This window comes from Cyphellophora europaea (assembly GCF_000365145.1).
Source record: "Cyphellophora europaea CBS 101466 unplaced genomic scaffold supercont1.13, whole genome shotgun sequence".
Lineage (NCBI taxonomy): Eukaryota > Fungi > Ascomycota > Eurotiomycetes > Chaetothyriales > Cyphellophoraceae > Cyphellophora > Cyphellophora europaea.
Window position 1 is genome coordinate 5,205 of NW_008481801.1, and position 17,124 is coordinate 22,328.

Here is a 17,124-nt window from a genome sequence, read left to right on the forward strand (position 1 = left end):
TTTCTGCTGCGTCTTAGTTTGAAGCCAAGTGGTAAGATCCGTGAAGGTAATACGCCGCTCCCAGTAGTCTGTCGAAGTTGATGGCGTAGCTTTGCAGCATCCCACCGAGCGGCGTCAGCACGCTAACAGTTCTCAGCTCTACGGCATTTTCGATCTAGTAGTCTGTCAGGACTGCCCACTACTACCCTTGAACTTCTGATACGCTTGTACATCTTGCTACAGAAAAGCTAGAGCTCATTGATCTTGACGACAGCAGATAACCAGTCAATCTATCATGAATTGCTGATTTTACGACTTCACAGGAACCGCCTTCGCCTTGAGATGTGGGCCAGTATACTCTGGCAGAAAACAGTCACGCCACTTCAGCTCCTTCGGACTGTTGACAGAGTTAGCACAGACGTCTACGCAGCACCCGCGATCAACTACCTGGATGGGTCGAGTACGAAATCAAACTTCCGAAAGACGTGCCCGAATGTCAAGTATAGTTCAGCCCATGCAAGACTAGGCTAGTCAGTAAGATTTCCATCAAGCAAATCTGTGCTTACTTCAAGCCGAGACAACTGCGAGGTCCACGAGAGAAGCTAACGAGCCATCGATCGAGATTTTTGCTCTCCGATCCCATCCAACGCTCAGGTATAAACTCGTTAGGACGATCAAAGACTGCGGAGTTTCTGTGGACGAAGTGGCTGCTCATCTCAACCACAGTCTGGAAATTGTGAGCACAGTATACTTCATTGGGATACCAGTGATTCATACACCGCCAGGAATATGTTTGCCACTCAATACGGTACCTGAAGCTGGAACGACTCGGGGGAGAGGAGATGCAACTCCGGGGCTAATTCTTAGAGATTCCTTCATGACTGCAGTCTAGTAGAGATTAGCAGTCGAACTTTCTCCCTGAGTATACTCACCAAATAAGGCAGCTTTTGTAAGTCAGCCCATGTCGGTACCTGATCAAGATCCTGCCAAGCTTCCCTAAGCTCGATCCTAAGCCTCTGCAGGACGTCAGGGTTGGTTAGAAGGTAGAAACAGCCATGCATCATTGTGGTTCCTATTGTCTCGGATCCTCCAACCATTAGAGCCTGTGCTTCTTCAAAAAGCTCTTCTGTTTCAGGGACCACGCCGTTAGGATGAACTTCTGGCCGGAGGAGCTCATGGTAGATTGTAGGGTGAGCCATCTTCTTAAGCTCCTCTGGATCGCGAGTAACAGTTTCAATTTGGTTTCTAAGCAGCTAAAACCCTTTAGTCATGTGTATTGGACTTAGAAGAGAGCATACCTCCTGTAATTCTACCAGACCTGCTGTTAGAGGGCTAATCGTCTTCGATATCTTGGGAGGACAGTTCAAGATCATGTTCTTGTAAAGATAGGAATATTTGAATGCATTAAAAGCAGGCAATGCCGCATCCATGGCTGTTACGATTGGCGCTTCATGATTGGGGGCATCGATCGCATCAATCGACTTGCCAAAACATATCTCTTTTCCCAGTCAGTGAGACCTCCAAGAGCGTGATAGGACCAACCTGTGATTACATCGATGGCCATACACCGAAATGCGTAGAAGATGTTTACTGGCAGGTCTCCTCGCCGCACAAAAGAATCGCAGAGGCGGGAAACCTATTTCACTCAGCAGAGATCCGAGTCGGCGAATGGACCTACCTTGTCTTGTACGAGATATTCAACGTTAATGACGGCTTTCTTGGAGAAAATACGCTGGAGTATATCCTTTCTCGGTTTTGCGTCCTTGTATTCGAGAAAGCCGAATGATGACCTGTCTTCCCCAAAGCTGTGGTAGAGTGCTGGTTCTTTGTCCCAGCGATTGCTCGGATTATAGATCTCATGGTAGACTTCTGGATTGGCAAAGTGAACCTTGTGCGGCTTAGTAGATCTATGCTGCGCCAACGCAGGACGGATTTCAAACCTCATTCGGCCCTATCCTGACAATGTCCCCTGTCAAGTCAGGTCAGGCCGCTTCGTTGTAGATCATGCTTACCATATTGCCCGTGTACTATCTCCAAGTTCCGCACGAACCCACTCTTAGCGAGAACGTCAACATATGCTTTGTACAAAGAGCTGAATGCTGCGATCCGCGGGCCAGGAAGTCCGGCCAAAGGATGAAAGTAGATATTCCACACGCCGCGAAAGAAAAAAAATACGGCCCAACCAATCAGAAGACTGAATGCCACGATTTGGGTGTTCATTGTGGCAGTTGACTATGCAATGATCAAAATCTGTCCAAGACGGGAGGAAAGTGTCCGAGATATCTCACGATGGCGCACCTACGTGTCATTAGGGCATTGTAGGATCGGGAATGGGCGGCACATTTTGTGGAGGGGTCGTCGAATGGCACCTCAGATTCGGCAGGGTTACGTCTTTGCTCATGACAGCGGCTTGGACTCGTTTAGCACATTTTGCCGAGTGTTCCGGCATCCCCTAGTTCCTTGGAAACTTGGCTGTAGACTGTTCCTGCCAATGGCACGGCCCGTTCCCTATCGATGGCATCTCGCTTGTACCGGAACAGGCGGGTTGCGTTAGACTGATCTGGGCGAATCTCAGTCCAGAACTCCCGGCTTGAAAGCCCGAGCTTATTTGATCGAGATTCACATGCAATCTTCGTTCGTCCCAACAACACTCTCCAGTGTGCCTCTTTTACAGTACAGAATGAATCCCAACGAGGAACAAAATAATCAGCCGATCGCAGTGGTAAGACTTGTGGAATAGTGAGGAGCTTCTCGCTAACCCGTGGACCAAAGGATGAAGCGCACGATCAAGATTCGGCTATAGGTGAGGAAGACACACAGACGTATGTCATTGGCTCTCGCAAGTGTTTAGCTGAGTGGAAAATAGTCGATATACATCATTGAAAAGCAACATCTTCAATTACCGCTACGAGAATGGACGAAGGTATCATGCCTTTCGTGCAGGTTCATACTGGTATGACTGTCCTGACTATCAAGATCGAATAGTTGACCATGCTGGCTTCCAGGGGTCCAAATGATGAAAAAGCCATGGATCAGTTGGATATAGGGTGAGCAACCTGAGTATAAATGTTCTTTGCTGACAATGCGAGTCACCATGTCTTCAAGATTCTCCTTGGCGGACAATTGCATTTAGCCCCAATCGATATCAACGCTGGGGTGAGTGATGAACAAAATACGACCAATAAGGCTAACAGTTGGTTGAGCGTGTTCTTGATGTCGGGACAGGCACGGGCATATGGGCAATTGAGTTTGCCGACATGAACCCTGATTCATCTGTGATTGTACGTTTTGCCCTACTGCTCACATTCACGCCAGGTTCACGATAGTATTTTTCGCTGATGATGGCAGGGCACCGATTTGAGTCCAATACAGCCAACGTGGGTTCCGCCAAATTGCGAATTCGAAGTCAACGATTGCACCGGGGAGTGGGGTTTCCAGGAAGAAAGCTTCGATTTTATTCACATTCGAGGCTTATACGGAAGTGTAGCTGACTGGGATGCCTTCTATCAAGAAGTCTATAAGTGGGTTTACCATACGTTGTCAGAAATGCACACTAAAAATGTATTAGACATCTGAAGCCCGGGGCATACGTGCAACAGGTAGAGCAGTCCGTGGAGCCAAAGTCAGATGACAGAACTACTGACGGGACTGTCTTCGAGAGGTGGGGGAAACTATCGCTCGAGTGTGGAGACAAATTTGGCAAAACGCTACGTGTGGTTGATGAATCCGCGGGATATATGAAAAAGGCCGGGCTTGAGGATGTCACCGAGAAGAGGTTCAAAATTCCAATCGGTCCATGGGCAAAAGATAAGCGGATGAAAGAACTGGGGATCTACAATCGTCTGCAGTGCGAAGAAGGTATCGAAGGTTGGTCGATGATGCTGTTGACCACCGTTCTTGGAGTAAGTCAACCTCCTTGCATCGTGACTCATAAGTACTGAGAACTTTCGCTTTCCAGTGGGATAGAGCTGAGGTCGAGGTATACCTGGTCGAGATGCGGCGGGCATTGGCAGATAAAAGCATTCACGCCTATCAAGAATGGTGAGTTGTTCGGCGCTAATAGACCAGGCTACTCACGGTTATAGCACGGTTGTGTGTGGACGCAAGCCTCCACGTTAGTAGTTGAAAAGTTACTATCACTTTGTAGCTTGGGGAGGGTTACGGGCGAGACTGGGAGTCTTGTTTACGGATATCCTGCCCTAGTTGCCTGGTGGCTAGAAGGATACATGTAGCAGGCATGGCGGTCTTAGATTATAATGGCTAGCTGTCTATTATTTTATGGATTTAAGGATCCAACAGCACATGCTGATACTAAACGCTGTTTAGACCGAAGCAATTTTAAGAGGCCCTTAGCAAGGCACATACAGTCGCACTTCGAACATGCCAGATGGACCTCGCCGCTACCATAGTGCAATAGTATCGCAGTCTCATTCCATCTTCTTGCCGTAAAATCAACCTGTTACACCAACAACTACCCTTGCACTGCGCGGCTCCCAACCTCTCTTTGTTAATGCTTGCCATAGCTCCTAGTCCTCAAGGACTTCCGTGCAAACCATAACAAGAAATGACGTGAGCTCTGAGGGTTACCCTTCTTCGAGATGAGCACACATAAGTTGGCGCAACAGAAACGGTCTCATAGCGAGTGCGATGTAAGCTCACTCATGACCTGATTCGGCTAGAGGACCCGGGCATCGCGGGGTAGTATTTATGCCACGTGCGTAGTGCGTTGCGGTAATTATATAAGCCCCCATAGTTGCTGCCTATCCACCGGCCCAGAGTTACTCCATCATGAACTATAACGCCAGCCTGCCCATTGTGAGCAATATTTGGAGCACCAAATACACCGGATAATACCGACAACTTCAACATCTCCGTAGCTAGCCCTACGTAACTAATTGTTGCGAACGATGCCAGCTCCATATTATTGCTTGCTTATATTTGCGACCCATATGTTACCGCGCTATGGCCGCGTTCAATATAATGGTCTACGCCGCCTGGTCACCCATCGCTGTAGAATAATCACCTTTCAATAGGCTGTCCAGGTATTCCGTCAAGACTACAGCTTTTTCCTCCTGTAGCCTCTGTGTCACAATCTGTAGACCAACATGAGCGCCATGGTAAAGCTCTGGGTCATCTAATCCCGTCCAAAGTGAGTATGCCAGTCGTTTGTGTGAAATGGGGTGGACTCACAATTCTCGTGGCGTAACCGATCCTTTTTAGTCAGTGGCTGGTACTGAGTATCGATCACATCAATTTCTTGATCGACGGTTGTTACAGGCAGCACTGTCGCGGTGTAATCCAGCACGTTGATTGTTGTTGAATACGCGTTGTGTGTGTACTGCTGCGGCAGTGGTGCCGCAAATGGAGCAATGGCAGAGATAAAAGCGTCGGCCGGTCGACCGCTAGGACTTAGATTGGAAGTGCTGTTCCAGTAATCAAAGTATCGTGTCCTATATTCTCGCAGCTTCACATTGATAGCCGCAATCTCAGAGGCATTCTTCTGCGTTCCAGGGGTCGAACCAAAGGCCATTTCTAGTTGCGGAACAATGGGCTCGCCGGATATACCAAGATTATGATGGATATCCTGGCCGCCATCGAACATCCAAGTCTCGTACTATCCAAGATTAGCTGGGCGGATACCTTTCAAGGGCAAAGAACTTGCTGCAATGTCCCACGCATCTTCATGTGCTGGTGGTTCCCATTTAATAATCTTCTGGATGTCAGTCTTGAATCCCATGGCAGATAAAAACTAAGATGGACTGCGCCTACGTTATGTCCTTCGCGACGGAGAGCACTTTCCATCATATCCAGTGCACGTTGTACCGGGGGGTCCACACCGACTACGCCGTCATGGCGAAAGATGCCGATTGTGAGATTCGAGGCAGAACTCTGGCTGTGGCATGCTGCCCATGTCTGGTGCTCGTGCTGCTGACGCCATGGGAGTTCCAGCACCATTGGATCGCCAGACCAAGGTTCACTCCGTAACACGGTCTGGAACATCAACTTGAGCGATCGTATGGTTGTCGCCATTGGACCAATAACGCACGGAATAGATTCTTGCCCATCCATACTTATCGGCACACCACGATAGGGAAGCCGACCAACCGAAGGCCGGATCCCATACAAACCATTGAACGCGGCAGGCACACGAATTGAGCCTCCGATATCACTGCCAAAGCCGACAGGACTACCTCGAAGTGCCATTAGCGCTCCTTCTCCGCCGGAACTACCGCCAGCGCTCAGATTCCGGTTCTTCGGGTTGAACGTATAGCCGATGATATTGTTTGCCGTTTCGCCTGACATTAATGCCTGGGTAACACTTGTTTTGCAAAAGAAAATTGCCCCATAGCTTCTTAAGATCTGCACAATAAAACTTTCGAAGGATTGACTCGTTTCCGTCTGACGCTTTCCTTCGAATGTGCCGATCCAGCCAACGTAGCCTAGTGTGGACTCAGTTCCTTTGATATGAAACTGATCTTTCATGCTGATTGGAAGCCCGTGCAACGGACCTACTGTCGTCTTGTGGCGTTCGAAATAGTTATCGAGCCTTTCTGCTTCGGCCATAGCACTTTCCCAGCACATCTCATGGAGACAGTTTGTCTATCATTGTTAATCCAGACTTGCGCTGAGGTGCAGTGCATACCATTTGATGAGCCAGCGCGGCTCGGTGACAAAACGCTTTCGTGACTTGTCGCGCAGTCCATGTCGCGTTCGCCACATTCTCTAAAATCGTGACCGCATCTGAGTTTGTGATGAGTATTTCTTCGACATCGAGAAACTTCTCGATATACGGCCCTGTAACATCTTTCAAGCTGGAGCGATCTTCCAACACGACTTTCCATTCAGCTGGAAGTGACTGTAGGATTGCGAAACGCTTCTCTGCAGCCACCAGCGACCATCCTTTTTCACTGGACGCCATTTTCCTTTTGCTTGGAATGTGATCTTGAAGGTATCTAGCTTGAACACTTGGACGCCCAAATACCTGCACTGTTTAACGGGCGCACGGTAAGATTGTGATGACGACAAGAAGTCGAACACTCGAACCAAGGAGCGGAACATATTCGACGGCAGCGGCCCAGATCATGCTGTGAGCCGGGCCAAGTCACCGGGAATCTCGAACACAACAGCTCCTCCGCTGCACGATGATTTAAGCCCTGTTAGTGTCGCGCCATCACCGAACTCTAAACTGTATTTGTTGCTACCCATCTGGCCAATCACATCTGGACGAGTTCGACTGCATTCGAATGCAACTTGCTTGTTGCTACTCGGCGGCATCGAAATCCGCTCAGAACGAAATATTCCCAGCTCATCTCCGCGGCCTGTTTGGTTTACCCCTCGCTAGTCAAATACAGCACAGTCACGAGATCCCGGTACTTGATTCCTGTCTTGACGCGAGTTCACCGACGGTCAGCAGCTTTCTTAGGGATCTGCATTTTATGCACGGCTGCCTGCATAATAGTGAGCAGGTGCCCCACGAACGATTGGGCCGTACCTTTTGTGTAGAGCAACCTTCGCATGATGAAAATCCCCCTTGCTAACCTCGTTGAAATACCAGGAACGGCTGACACGGGTCTGCCACAGGCCTGGTATCTTTGCATCAATAGAAGTGACTCCCGGGTACCATTGATAGACGAGATAAGCAAGCAATGCTACCGCAGCGGAAGCAAAGCTGACACGAGTATGCATCTCGGCAGGGCGGCGATTCGCCGCTCGTCCGGTTACGTTTGAGTTGAGTTGACGGCTGAGATCGATATTACCATCTAGCCCGAGGCGTTATCTAGAGATTTGGCTGGCTGCGGGAGGAAGTATGCAACGCGCACCATGTAAGACTAGTCTTAGCAGCCTTCTCTCCAACATAGGTCGGAACTCATATCGCGGAAATAGTTGCGCGTTGTTCCGCGTTACAAGGCCTGGGAGCGAAACAAACTCTAGCACGACGCATGTGACGAGGTCGAGAGAAGGCACCGTCTCCATAGGGGCTTTCTTATCGTGTCATCTACGCGTACCTGCACACATCCTTCCCGGTTGACTCTGTAGCTCCGGACTGCATCTACTTCGACGTTTCGCAGCTACCGACAGACATTAATCGATTCGGCTCCTGTCCAGAAAGGAAAAGCTCGTACAAAACGATAATAAAATGATATATTGTGCCACACTGATCGAAGATGCTCTCTTACTTTCGGGGTAACCTTGGGACCCAATATTATTGAGAGAATTCCGCAAGGTTCCAATGACTACACTCAGGACATCCCGTCGGTTGATCAAGGCCCGGCAAGACCGATCGAGTATCTACAAGGATCTTCCCACAGTCAAAGACTCAAGATGTACACACGACCCTCGCCCAGGACGTAGCATTCGCCCACTCCACGGGTTGATGGCCTGAGCTCCGGCTCACAGCGATGACGGACAGCTACAGATTCAGCGTAGCGAATCATGGAGCATTGGGACGCCTTTCAAGTTGGTCCCGAGAACGTAATCAACCCCAGGCAATCTTGAGCTATCCATCGCAACGTCGCAGTGAAAAGCCAGTGGTTTTACACGCCTAGCGTATACAGGGTATCACTAGATTATACAGTGTTTGACTAGATGGGGTACGGGATGAGGTGAATTAGCCATCAGGAACTGTCCCAATAAGGATGCGATAGAGATGGTCGAATCAATTCGCTGTTGAAATAGGGTGACTTGGAGCTCACTCGGCGGTTATTGTCTTTCCTAAACTCATTTCAATCACACTCGCCACAGCTATCTAAGCAGAAAAGGGATGAACATGGCACTCGTACGAAACAGCTAGTCAAAGAAAGCTTTCGGTCTTCTGTATTGTAGGTCCGGCGCGAGATAGGTGCGGTGTCCGAGAGAGAGCAAATTGCATATTCCGTAATTTTACCCGTATAGAGACGTTTGCTTAATGAAACAATTTGTAATGTGATATAAATTCAAAACCAGTCTACTTCTAGATATTCTCTTGAGCATCCTCTTGGGCACCCTAAGACACGTTCTTAGGCTCAAGATGGCAAGTTTTCACATGGACATAGTGTGAAGTTACAGGGTGGAGGTGCTGGTAGATTTGGTTTCAGATTTATGTTACATTACGTTTTGTGAAATCGCGCGTCTGTAAGGGTATGAAATAATTTTGGAATATGCAGTCTACGCTCTCTCGGACACCGCGATAGGAGGCCTGAGCCACGGGATATGCTCAAATAGTGCATTAGAGTGCCACAAATCTCGCATCTCAACTCTTCACTTGCCACCTTCTAGTTCGGGGAAACATGGACACTTTCTTGAAAATTCTATATCCGCTTCCAGAACCCAACCGTCGGCGCGACCGCCCTATGCAGGTCCTGTGCCTTGGTATTTCCCGTTCTGGCACAGAATCACTGCAGGCAGCATTGATACTCCTCGGTTATGATGGCGTCGCGCACGGGTTCGAATGGTGGTTGGATAGAGTCCACGATAGCATTACCTGGACAAGCATGGCGCAGGCCAAATTTCGATCGGCAGGGCACGAGTCCGTCTCTCCACTTACGCGCGACGATTTTGACCGAGTGCTGGGCGACCGTGCCGCCACCACCGACGTACCCACAGTGTGGTTTGCTCAGGAGCTCTTGCAAGCCTACCCCGAGGCTCAAGTCGTCTTGAATTATCGCGAGGATGTCGAGGCCTGGAAGACAAGTTTTCGCCAGTCGGTGCTGCCAATTATCGATAGCACGCGGTATCAGTTCATGCGTTTCTTTCAGAGTGAGCTTTTTTGGGCTATCCGCCTAACGAATATGTGCTGGCCGCGCTGGTACAAACACGATTTCGAGCGATACGCTGCGGACAGCTATCTGACGCATTATGCGACTCTGGAGGCTTTGCTCGCATCCCAGCAACGGCCATTTCTTCGATGGAAACCTAGCGATGGCTGGTAAGCCTGATGCGCAAGATACACTGTGTTTTCCGCTGATATGTACCAGGGCTCCGCTATGCCGGTTCCTCAAACGACCAGTTCCCGCCCAGAAATTTCCCCATGGCAATTTTGCTACAGAGTTTGGACCCAAACTAATGGTGACCGATGCCCATCGACTTCGAAGAGCGAAGCAGAACCTGATACTTATAATATGCTTGGTCGTTGTACCGGTCATCGCTTGCATGGACCTCGTTTTGGAATTGGCAACCCGTACGTGATCATCACAGGCTCGGAAAACGGGCGACGAGTCTGCATATCAAGGATGGCTTGGGTTAGGGTTGGGCCGCTAGTTCTCACGGCGTCTCAGTGAATGAGAAGCTGCCGTGATTATGTTGGACGATTCTGTCTTATGCGGCACTGATATTGATCTTTACAACTTCACATCCGATCTGAAGCCCTCCCCAGGCCATACGGCACTATACAGGATTGTGGACTGGGTGCAGATACGAACCGTCCCATTTCCGACGCTTTAAGCCAAGTTGAAGACCTTGCCGGCTGCTCAGCGACCAACTCATCAGGTGCCAAAGGTGCCGTATCGACTGCGATGCTCGGCGCCGACAAGAAGTATGGCCAGTAATTCGAACAGCACGTTGCTCTTTCGGTCAATTTCAATCCCAGCGTGGGGGGGGTGATGCCCGATATCCTTGGAGCGATTCATATCGCGAAGTAAGAGCATGATCTAGCTGGCCGGCTTACGCGAAAACACGGCGGGAAATACTATCCACCGTCCCGATCCCGAGCCTTAAGCTCCTTCCATTCTACACACCTTCTTCCTTGTATTCCAACGTTCTTTCCGTGTTGTTCGATGGAACAGCGCGACAGACTCTCGAACCTTTTTGAGGATCTCTTTTGCCTTCTCTCTGCGTGCATCTAAGTCAAACCCTGGGCCTTCCAACTTCAATTGAGACCTTAAGTTGTCCACCCGTGAGTGCGACTTCGCGGCGAGGCTCGAGCAGCTACCTAAATTTTCTCCACTTAACTTTCCTCTGTCGAATCAGGATGGCCTAAATCAATTGCCAAGCACGTTTCTATGCTTTAAAGAGCGTGTGTCGTGCTGCCACAATTGCCGTTCGCGTGCTGCAGTATAGGTCCAAAGCCCACACATCAACTTTCAGCCTCGAAGACTTCTGTCGGGATTGCCTCGTATGCCCCAAACACTGCTCGAGGGCATTGACCATGCATCGCAGGGAATTGAAAGCCGCCGACTGTCAGCCGACCCTTAGGCCGGTGAACCACAATATCAGGCCAACCAATTCTTAGAATCTGCTCCCGGTTTGAGCGCACGTTGTGGTTGATGTATCCAATCATGTTCATGCGTTATGCATTTAGTGATTGCGCAGAGGTTTGCCGGATCGTCATTAGCCACATTTCGATAGAACACTGACCAGGTATAAATTCGGCTCTTTGCAAGCTGAAATATCTTTTACAACACTGCTCCCTAATAGCCAAGTGGTGAGCTTTCTCTTATCGCGTTGTTGCCGATTAACAGACAAGATGCAGCACATCGACTCACAACAAATCAACCACGACATCCCCGCGCGTGTCTCTTATCTTCAGTCCTTCCTCCTCTTCGAACCAGCCACAGATGGACCCTTGCTCAACAGTACCAAACCTGTACTCGCTCCCATCCTGGACGTAATTGTTGACTCGGTTTACGACCACCTCCTCGAGTATGATATTACAGCTGCCCCTTTTGCGCGTGCTCAGACTTCGGATCAGCAATCTGTCAGTGTGTCACAATTGGACGGCTTTCACGAAAATATCAAATTTCGCAAGGACTTTTTGAAAAGATATCTGATCAAACTGGTCGACAATACAGATTGGACGCCGGAAAGCAGATTTTGGGACTATCTCGACCGTGTAGCAAAAGCTCACACTGGGGCAACCGATTCAGGACTTAAATGGCGACTTCATAAGCCGAAGCTGTTGGTCAGCTACCGCGAGATCAGTCTCCTCTTAGGCTGGGTACAGAACGCGGTGATGGACATAGTGATGGGACTCGATAACCTTGACCTAGAGACCAGGCTCAAGGTCGTAAGGGCTCTCAACAAATACTGGTGGCTACAGAACGACCTCTTTGCGAGGCACTATACAAAGGATTAGTCGCCCGAAATAAGTGGACTGCGATGGCTATTCAGACTATGGCAAATAAGCCTAGATGCGCTGTGCGTCGACCATAAGCCTGAACGAAGAGCGTGGATACGGCTTGTCCCGGAGTGGAGGCTTTCAAGCAATAAGCAGTACATTTATACTTATCTTACCACGGGAATCAACCCCCTGTTCATAGTCGTGCGAACAGTCCCTGACCGGCCCCTAAGAACGATCGTCAATCCCTAACACATGTGGACTAGCTTCGATTGACTTTATTTCGTAGGTCTCTACGCAGCTCATGGGGTTTTGTGAAGATTCTAAAGCATCCAAGCGAGCGAGTTCTGCCCAAGCTATTCTTTCTTTCTCTATTAGCAGCCACCGGAGGTAAGCCTCTGCTCATTTGGTATTGTATGCGCTTCAGCCTGGACGAGTGCGGGAAGAAGATCAGTCTCGGCAAGCCGATCGCCGCAAATTACTTCAATAGCAATTAGACTACCGCAAAGAATCTTGACTGCTGCCCACATTTTCGGCAGTGATTGGTTTTGTTGCACGACGCTGGCGGGAGCAGATCAACAAAATAGGGCAAATTTCGGACCAAGTGATGACTACAAGAACTCAGGATGTAGAGTAGGAACCACGCCAGTCGACCTTATCGAGTCATCTTTGATACTGGACTGATTAGAGAGGTCGACCATGTACTCTGCCCAGGGTTCTATGCTCACGAATTGGTCAGCGTTGGCAGAAAGCATCAAATTACTGGACAGGGATCTGGGGGCCGTACGCAGGACCTTCTAAGAGCGATATAGTGTAGCTTATGCCGCGTAGAGTAATACAAATCCCCTGCAGCCGAGCGAAGAGGTAGCCCGAGTTGAGTGTTGACATCGAGGACCCCACATTTAGGAGGTCAACGTTGACGAAGAAAGACGCCGATTTTCGGCGCTTGACTGCGCAAGAATGAAGCAATGGAAGTCTACCTCTAATCATATAGCCAAATTGCTTGCTCATTCAATGAAGTGCACCAAGTGTTCCCAAACCAGAGTCTTGCCAGCGTTGGACGGAGGCCCATAGCAGCTTCGCAGGAGCATAGTACGCTACTGCGCGAAATCTTTCGCTACCGGGACGCTCTGCCAGGTGTGGTAAGAATAGAGACATGTGAGTAGATGTCACGAGCTGCGTGCCGCTATGTTTGAGGGCCAGCGTCTCATGACAAAATTAAGGAGACATTATACAACGTTCTGAGGTGTGTCTGACGTACATAAAAACACTGATCGTGAGCGCGTGATTGGCTGATTTGAGAGCAAGCGTCTACCCTACAAAAGCCACCGTTAAGCGGGCTTGGCGAACTAGTGTAGCCCACTTTGCTGAAGTACTGGCCAATGAGCATGCAGCGGAAAGAGGTAGCTTGCGAGTCCGCGGCTGCGCTATTTTCCCTCCGTTAGACGTAGCCATGTTGTAGGTGGCATATTCGGCAGGAGCGGTACCTATATATTGAAGCCGGCGTGCTAACAGATTCACAACTTAAAACCCTACCAGTTCGAAACATCTTCAATCAAGCTTGCTGTTAGCGGGACTCTTTAGTGAAGATGCCTCACATTAGCATTGATCCCGCTATATTCTACTGGGGGACGCCCGTCGTCCTCGTCACCACGCAAAACTCGGACGGCACTACCAACATTGGTCCCATATCATCGGCATTCTGGCTGGGGAAAAGATGCATGCTCGGCCTGGAGAGCAACTCCCAGACCACGATCAATCTGCTCCGCGACAAACAGTGCGTTTTGAATCTTCCATCTGACGACATGATTAAACAAGTGAACGCGTTGGCACGCACCACCGGTTCAGATCCAGTACCGGACGTCAAGGTCATATTGGGGTACCGCCATGATAAAGACAAATTCCAGACTGCGGGGTTGACGCCAGTCGCGTCACAGAGTGTGCGACCAGCCCGCATACAAGAGTGCCCAGTGCACATGGAAGCCGAGTACATGGGTCACTATGAGATGATGAATAACCTGTCCGGAGAGGCGAAAGGCTTTACCTACGCAATCGAGGTCAAGGTCACGCAAACACATGTCGACGACAAGATAAAACTGGCCGACCACGTAAACAGAATTGATCCGGACGCATGGCGTCCCATGATTATGAGTTTTCAGCACCTGTATGGGTTGCGGAATGGACCAAGGGAAAGATCCACACTGGCTAATATCGAGGAGGAGTTGTATCGACTGCCTGATAATTGATATCAAAGGGCTTCGATCTGTTGTAGAAATTTGGGGAAGCCAATAATTTATTCCATTGTGGACGGTATTATGCTTTTCCTTCTGATGAAGTAACAATCTAAGTCCACCTCTTGCAGCGACTCGAACGACAGCGTCCGCGACGGTCATGTTGTTGTCCGTCCTGTTTTATGACAGTCTCAAGTATCGTGCTGAGTAGCCACGACCTGAGTTTGACGAACCAGACAGCGTCGTCGACGCTGTTCGATTTCACTCACTACTCTCTGGGACTACCTAAGTCTATAGGTTTGTCATTGTTTTCCCTTTTCGACGTTCTGGCCTGGTATGCGTACACAAGGACTAGCTTGTAATGGTAGAAAATTGTTGATTCGCCCGTTGGCTTACGAGCGCATTAAAATTTGCGCCGCCGGACGCAGGTGGACGAAAAAGCTTGCACTATCGACAGTTAAAATCTGGTCAGCGTGTCTTTCGGCTCTTGAGTTTGTTGCTGCGGAACTGTCGAATCCTGCGGCAACGCATCGCACGCTAAGCTTTGCTCCTGACCCGAAGCCATATCCGGAGGCAATTCTCAGTCGATGTGGCGTAAGTTGCCGTCCAAGTGTCCAGTCCGCACTCCACGAGTCTTCAAACTGTTATGGTCGGGATTAATGTCGCCATCATTAACGATGCGTGTTCCAGCATCTTCACCGACCGTCGTGTCGTTCTGGGCCTCTTCACTATTCACGACGCCGTCATTGTCCCACACCACGTTTCTCGGGAATGGGTGTTCAGCCAGCCATCGGTCAAGCGCTGCGCCGGCCTCCACACCAGTCAGACTGCCTCCATACCGTTCTTCCGTGTAGCCCAATAAATAATCATAGACTTCTTGACTTTTCGGCTGCCATTCGGCTAGGACATGCATCGAGAGCCGAGACACATCTCCAAACGCGCATGTAGTAGGTCGCCCCACCATACTGCTAGGGAAACTTCGATGGACAGATTCTGGCTCTGCCTCGCCACGCTTCCGCCTCAGGGCGAGCAACACGTTGAATGGCACGTTAAAGTTGGCGGGGTCTTGGGGTTCCTCATCAACGCGACTGAGTTCGCGCATCAGCCTATACTCCTGGGTACTTTCCGGTAGACCAATGTCACGGACTATCCACGTGGCTATGCGAGCCTTGATGAGCCCGTAGTCGTTTCCATGTTCCGCTGCGTCCTGCTCACGGTCCAGCGCTATAGCCTCTGCCACACGAGTTTTGTCTGCTGGTAGGAGCCCGCCCACTTGCTTCTCAGGAAGGAGTTCCATGAGAGCTGCCTCAACTTGGCTGCTTAATTTTGATACGAGCTCTTGGATGCGAAGAGCTGCCAATATGCATTCCTCCTGCTCGTATGCTTTGGCGCGGGGCATCTCGATCGATTTAAAGCGTTGGCGGAATCGTACAATGGCCTCTCGAATCTCGTGTCTTTCAGCGAAGAGGAACCCACGTACGAGGGTATCCGGTGTTTCGTGTTCTAGGTCCAAGCCGTACTCTTCGAGGCGTTGGAACTCGACCTCCTGCTCCGGAGTCATGGCACCATGCGATCGATGAATAGTTTTTGGGCCTCGCTGAGGTTGTTCCACTCGACCACGCGCGTAGCAGGCCTCCCTTCGTACTCGTCTGGCAGGCGCCTTGCTCAGGTGTCAGATCCTCGCGCGCGTCTTGGATCTGGACGAAATGTTCCAGCATCTGCCGGTGGGGCTTGTAGCTGTACAGTCGGTGAAAAATGCGTTTGTTGCCAGCCTCCCATTCTCGGTCGATCAAGTCCAGACTTCATCGTCTCATGGCTTTTCGATAGCTCCTTACCTTGTTGGCCCACAGCTTTGTCAATCGGTCTTGCTCCTTGAGCATGCCTTCGCGTTTAGGCTCGATCCAGTCTGCAAACACGATTCCCTGCACATCGTTGTCGTATTGAACGTCCTTTGCCGAGATAGCTACACCATCTTGAGAGACCCGCTTGTACGTCGACGATATTCCAAAGCCGAGCTGTGGCTGAAGAAACACACGCGTGCCTGCTTTGGAGACGACGCGAAATCTTGCTTGTGTCATCGCGTACTTTCGTGGCACAATATGAGCCTGCACCCTTCCAGTCTCCAGAGAATAGTCTGATGCCGACACGGTTGGGGATGGTCCAGGATGGTTCGGTGCGCGCTCGAAAGGAGTTTGAAGTTGTGTATCTGGCTTGACACCGAGAGCTGCGATCTGGGGCAGGATTCTGGTCATGTACGAGTCTTGGAAAATCGGCAGACCGAGATCGTCGTCGTCGTGTGGATGTTCGGGATATTTCTGACCCATGGCTCTCTTCCTGTCTTTGCGTCTTCTCTTGGATGTGTTTCCTGGCGTAGTCGGCTCCTCCGTCTCTAGGACACTGTATTGGATCGACCAAAGCGGGGGCTTCGTGTCCTCGAGGCCTGTGCCTGTCGGTGGAGTGTACAGCGGTGTCTGAGACCTCGGAGGCGAAGTCCGCATCTCGGTGGATGCATCTGCAACGCTGGGACGTGAAGACCCTGCGGCGAAAGCCTGGGCGCGAGTGCGTCTTCTGGGGGGCCGCGGTTGCTGCGGAGGCGACATGCCGGATACTACGATGTCCTAGGTAGGATGCCGGCAACGATCGATAGTGGCACGATGATGGCAAGGATGCGAAATATCAAGCAGTCGGATGATCCAGGTGGTCGAACTTCGAGGGATTGTCCAACTTCTGAAACTTGTGTCCCTGAGGGTGACTTAAGCCCAAGTGAAGACCAACGACCGCAGCTCCCTGATCACCATCTGCCTTACTTGGCACGCCTTCAACTCGCCTCCAGTTCTGCCGCCACATGCTCAACTCTGCAAGACTCTTTATTCAGTCTCAGCG

The 17,124-nt window shown here is 50.3% G+C and overlaps 8 protein-coding genes across 8 annotated transcripts; 4 read left to right on the plus strand and 4 right to left on the minus strand.

The window, feature by feature from the left end:
* Positions 1 to 288: 288 nt before the first annotated feature.
* On the minus strand, positions 289 to 2,199 carry HMPREF1541_10448 (uncharacterized protein; the record flags this gene model as incomplete). The annotated part of the gene is made up of 10 exons (XM_008715119.1): positions 289 to 376; positions 427 to 501; positions 546 to 706; positions 757 to 867; positions 912 to 1,232; positions 1,278 to 1,477; positions 1,522 to 1,615; positions 1,658 to 1,867; positions 1,920 to 1,948; positions 1,992 to 2,199. The coding sequence occupies 10 exons, from the start codon at positions 2,197 to 2,199 to the stop codon at positions 289 to 291; spliced, it is 1,497 nt and encodes a 498-aa protein (XP_008713341.1).
* Positions 2,200 to 2,659: 460 nt separating this feature from the next.
* On the plus strand, positions 2,660 to 4,024 carry HMPREF1541_10449 (uncharacterized protein; the record flags this gene model as incomplete). Its single annotated transcript, XM_008715120.1, has 9 exons — positions 2,660 to 2,701; positions 2,752 to 2,801; positions 2,846 to 2,932; positions 2,985 to 3,026; positions 3,069 to 3,135; positions 3,183 to 3,260; positions 3,328 to 3,500; positions 3,548 to 3,881; positions 3,938 to 4,024. The coding sequence occupies 9 exons, from the start codon at positions 2,660 to 2,662 to the stop codon at positions 4,022 to 4,024; spliced, it is 960 nt and encodes a 319-aa protein (XP_008713342.1).
* Positions 4,025 to 4,964: 940 nt separating this feature from the next.
* HMPREF1541_10450 (uncharacterized protein) lies at positions 4,965 to 6,898 on the minus strand (the record flags this gene model as incomplete). Its single annotated transcript, XM_008715121.1, has 4 exons — positions 4,965 to 5,113; positions 5,170 to 5,593; positions 5,749 to 6,579; positions 6,623 to 6,898. 4 exons carry the CDS (start codon positions 6,896 to 6,898, stop codon positions 4,965 to 4,967), a joined length of 1,680 nt encoding a protein of 559 aa, XP_008713343.1.
* A 2,347-nt stretch (positions 6,899 to 9,245) lies between these two features.
* Positions 9,246 to 10,143, plus strand: HMPREF1541_10451 (uncharacterized protein; the record flags this gene model as incomplete). The annotated part of the gene is made up of 2 exons (XM_008715122.1): positions 9,246 to 9,883; positions 9,933 to 10,143. 2 exons carry the CDS (start codon positions 9,246 to 9,248, stop codon positions 10,141 to 10,143), a joined length of 849 nt encoding a protein of 282 aa, XP_008713344.1.
* A 1,276-nt stretch (positions 10,144 to 11,419) lies between these two features.
* HMPREF1541_10452 (uncharacterized protein) lies at positions 11,420 to 12,028 on the plus strand (the record flags this gene model as incomplete). The annotated part of the gene is made up of 1 exon (XM_008715123.1): positions 11,420 to 12,028. The coding sequence occupies one exon, from the start codon at positions 11,420 to 11,422 to the stop codon at positions 12,026 to 12,028; it is 609 nt and encodes a 202-aa protein (XP_008713345.1).
* A 1,571-nt stretch (positions 12,029 to 13,599) lies between these two features.
* HMPREF1541_10453 (uncharacterized protein) lies at positions 13,600 to 14,256 on the plus strand (the record flags this gene model as incomplete). Its single annotated transcript, XM_008715124.1, has 1 exon — positions 13,600 to 14,256. One exon carries the CDS (start codon positions 13,600 to 13,602, stop codon positions 14,254 to 14,256), a length of 657 nt encoding a protein of 218 aa, XP_008713346.1.
* A 565-nt stretch (positions 14,257 to 14,821) lies between these two features.
* Positions 14,822 to 15,802, minus strand: HMPREF1541_10454 (uncharacterized protein; the record flags this gene model as incomplete). Its single annotated transcript, XM_008715125.1, has 1 exon — positions 14,822 to 15,802. The coding sequence occupies one exon, from the start codon at positions 15,800 to 15,802 to the stop codon at positions 14,822 to 14,824; it is 981 nt and encodes a 326-aa protein (XP_008713347.1).
* Positions 15,803 to 16,043: 241 nt separating this feature from the next.
* HMPREF1541_10455 (uncharacterized protein) lies at positions 16,044 to 16,841 on the minus strand (the record flags this gene model as incomplete). Its single annotated transcript, XM_008715126.1, has 1 exon — positions 16,044 to 16,841. The coding sequence occupies one exon, from the start codon at positions 16,839 to 16,841 to the stop codon at positions 16,044 to 16,046; it is 798 nt and encodes a 265-aa protein (XP_008713348.1).
* Between the last annotated feature and the right edge of the window lie 283 nt (positions 16,842 to 17,124).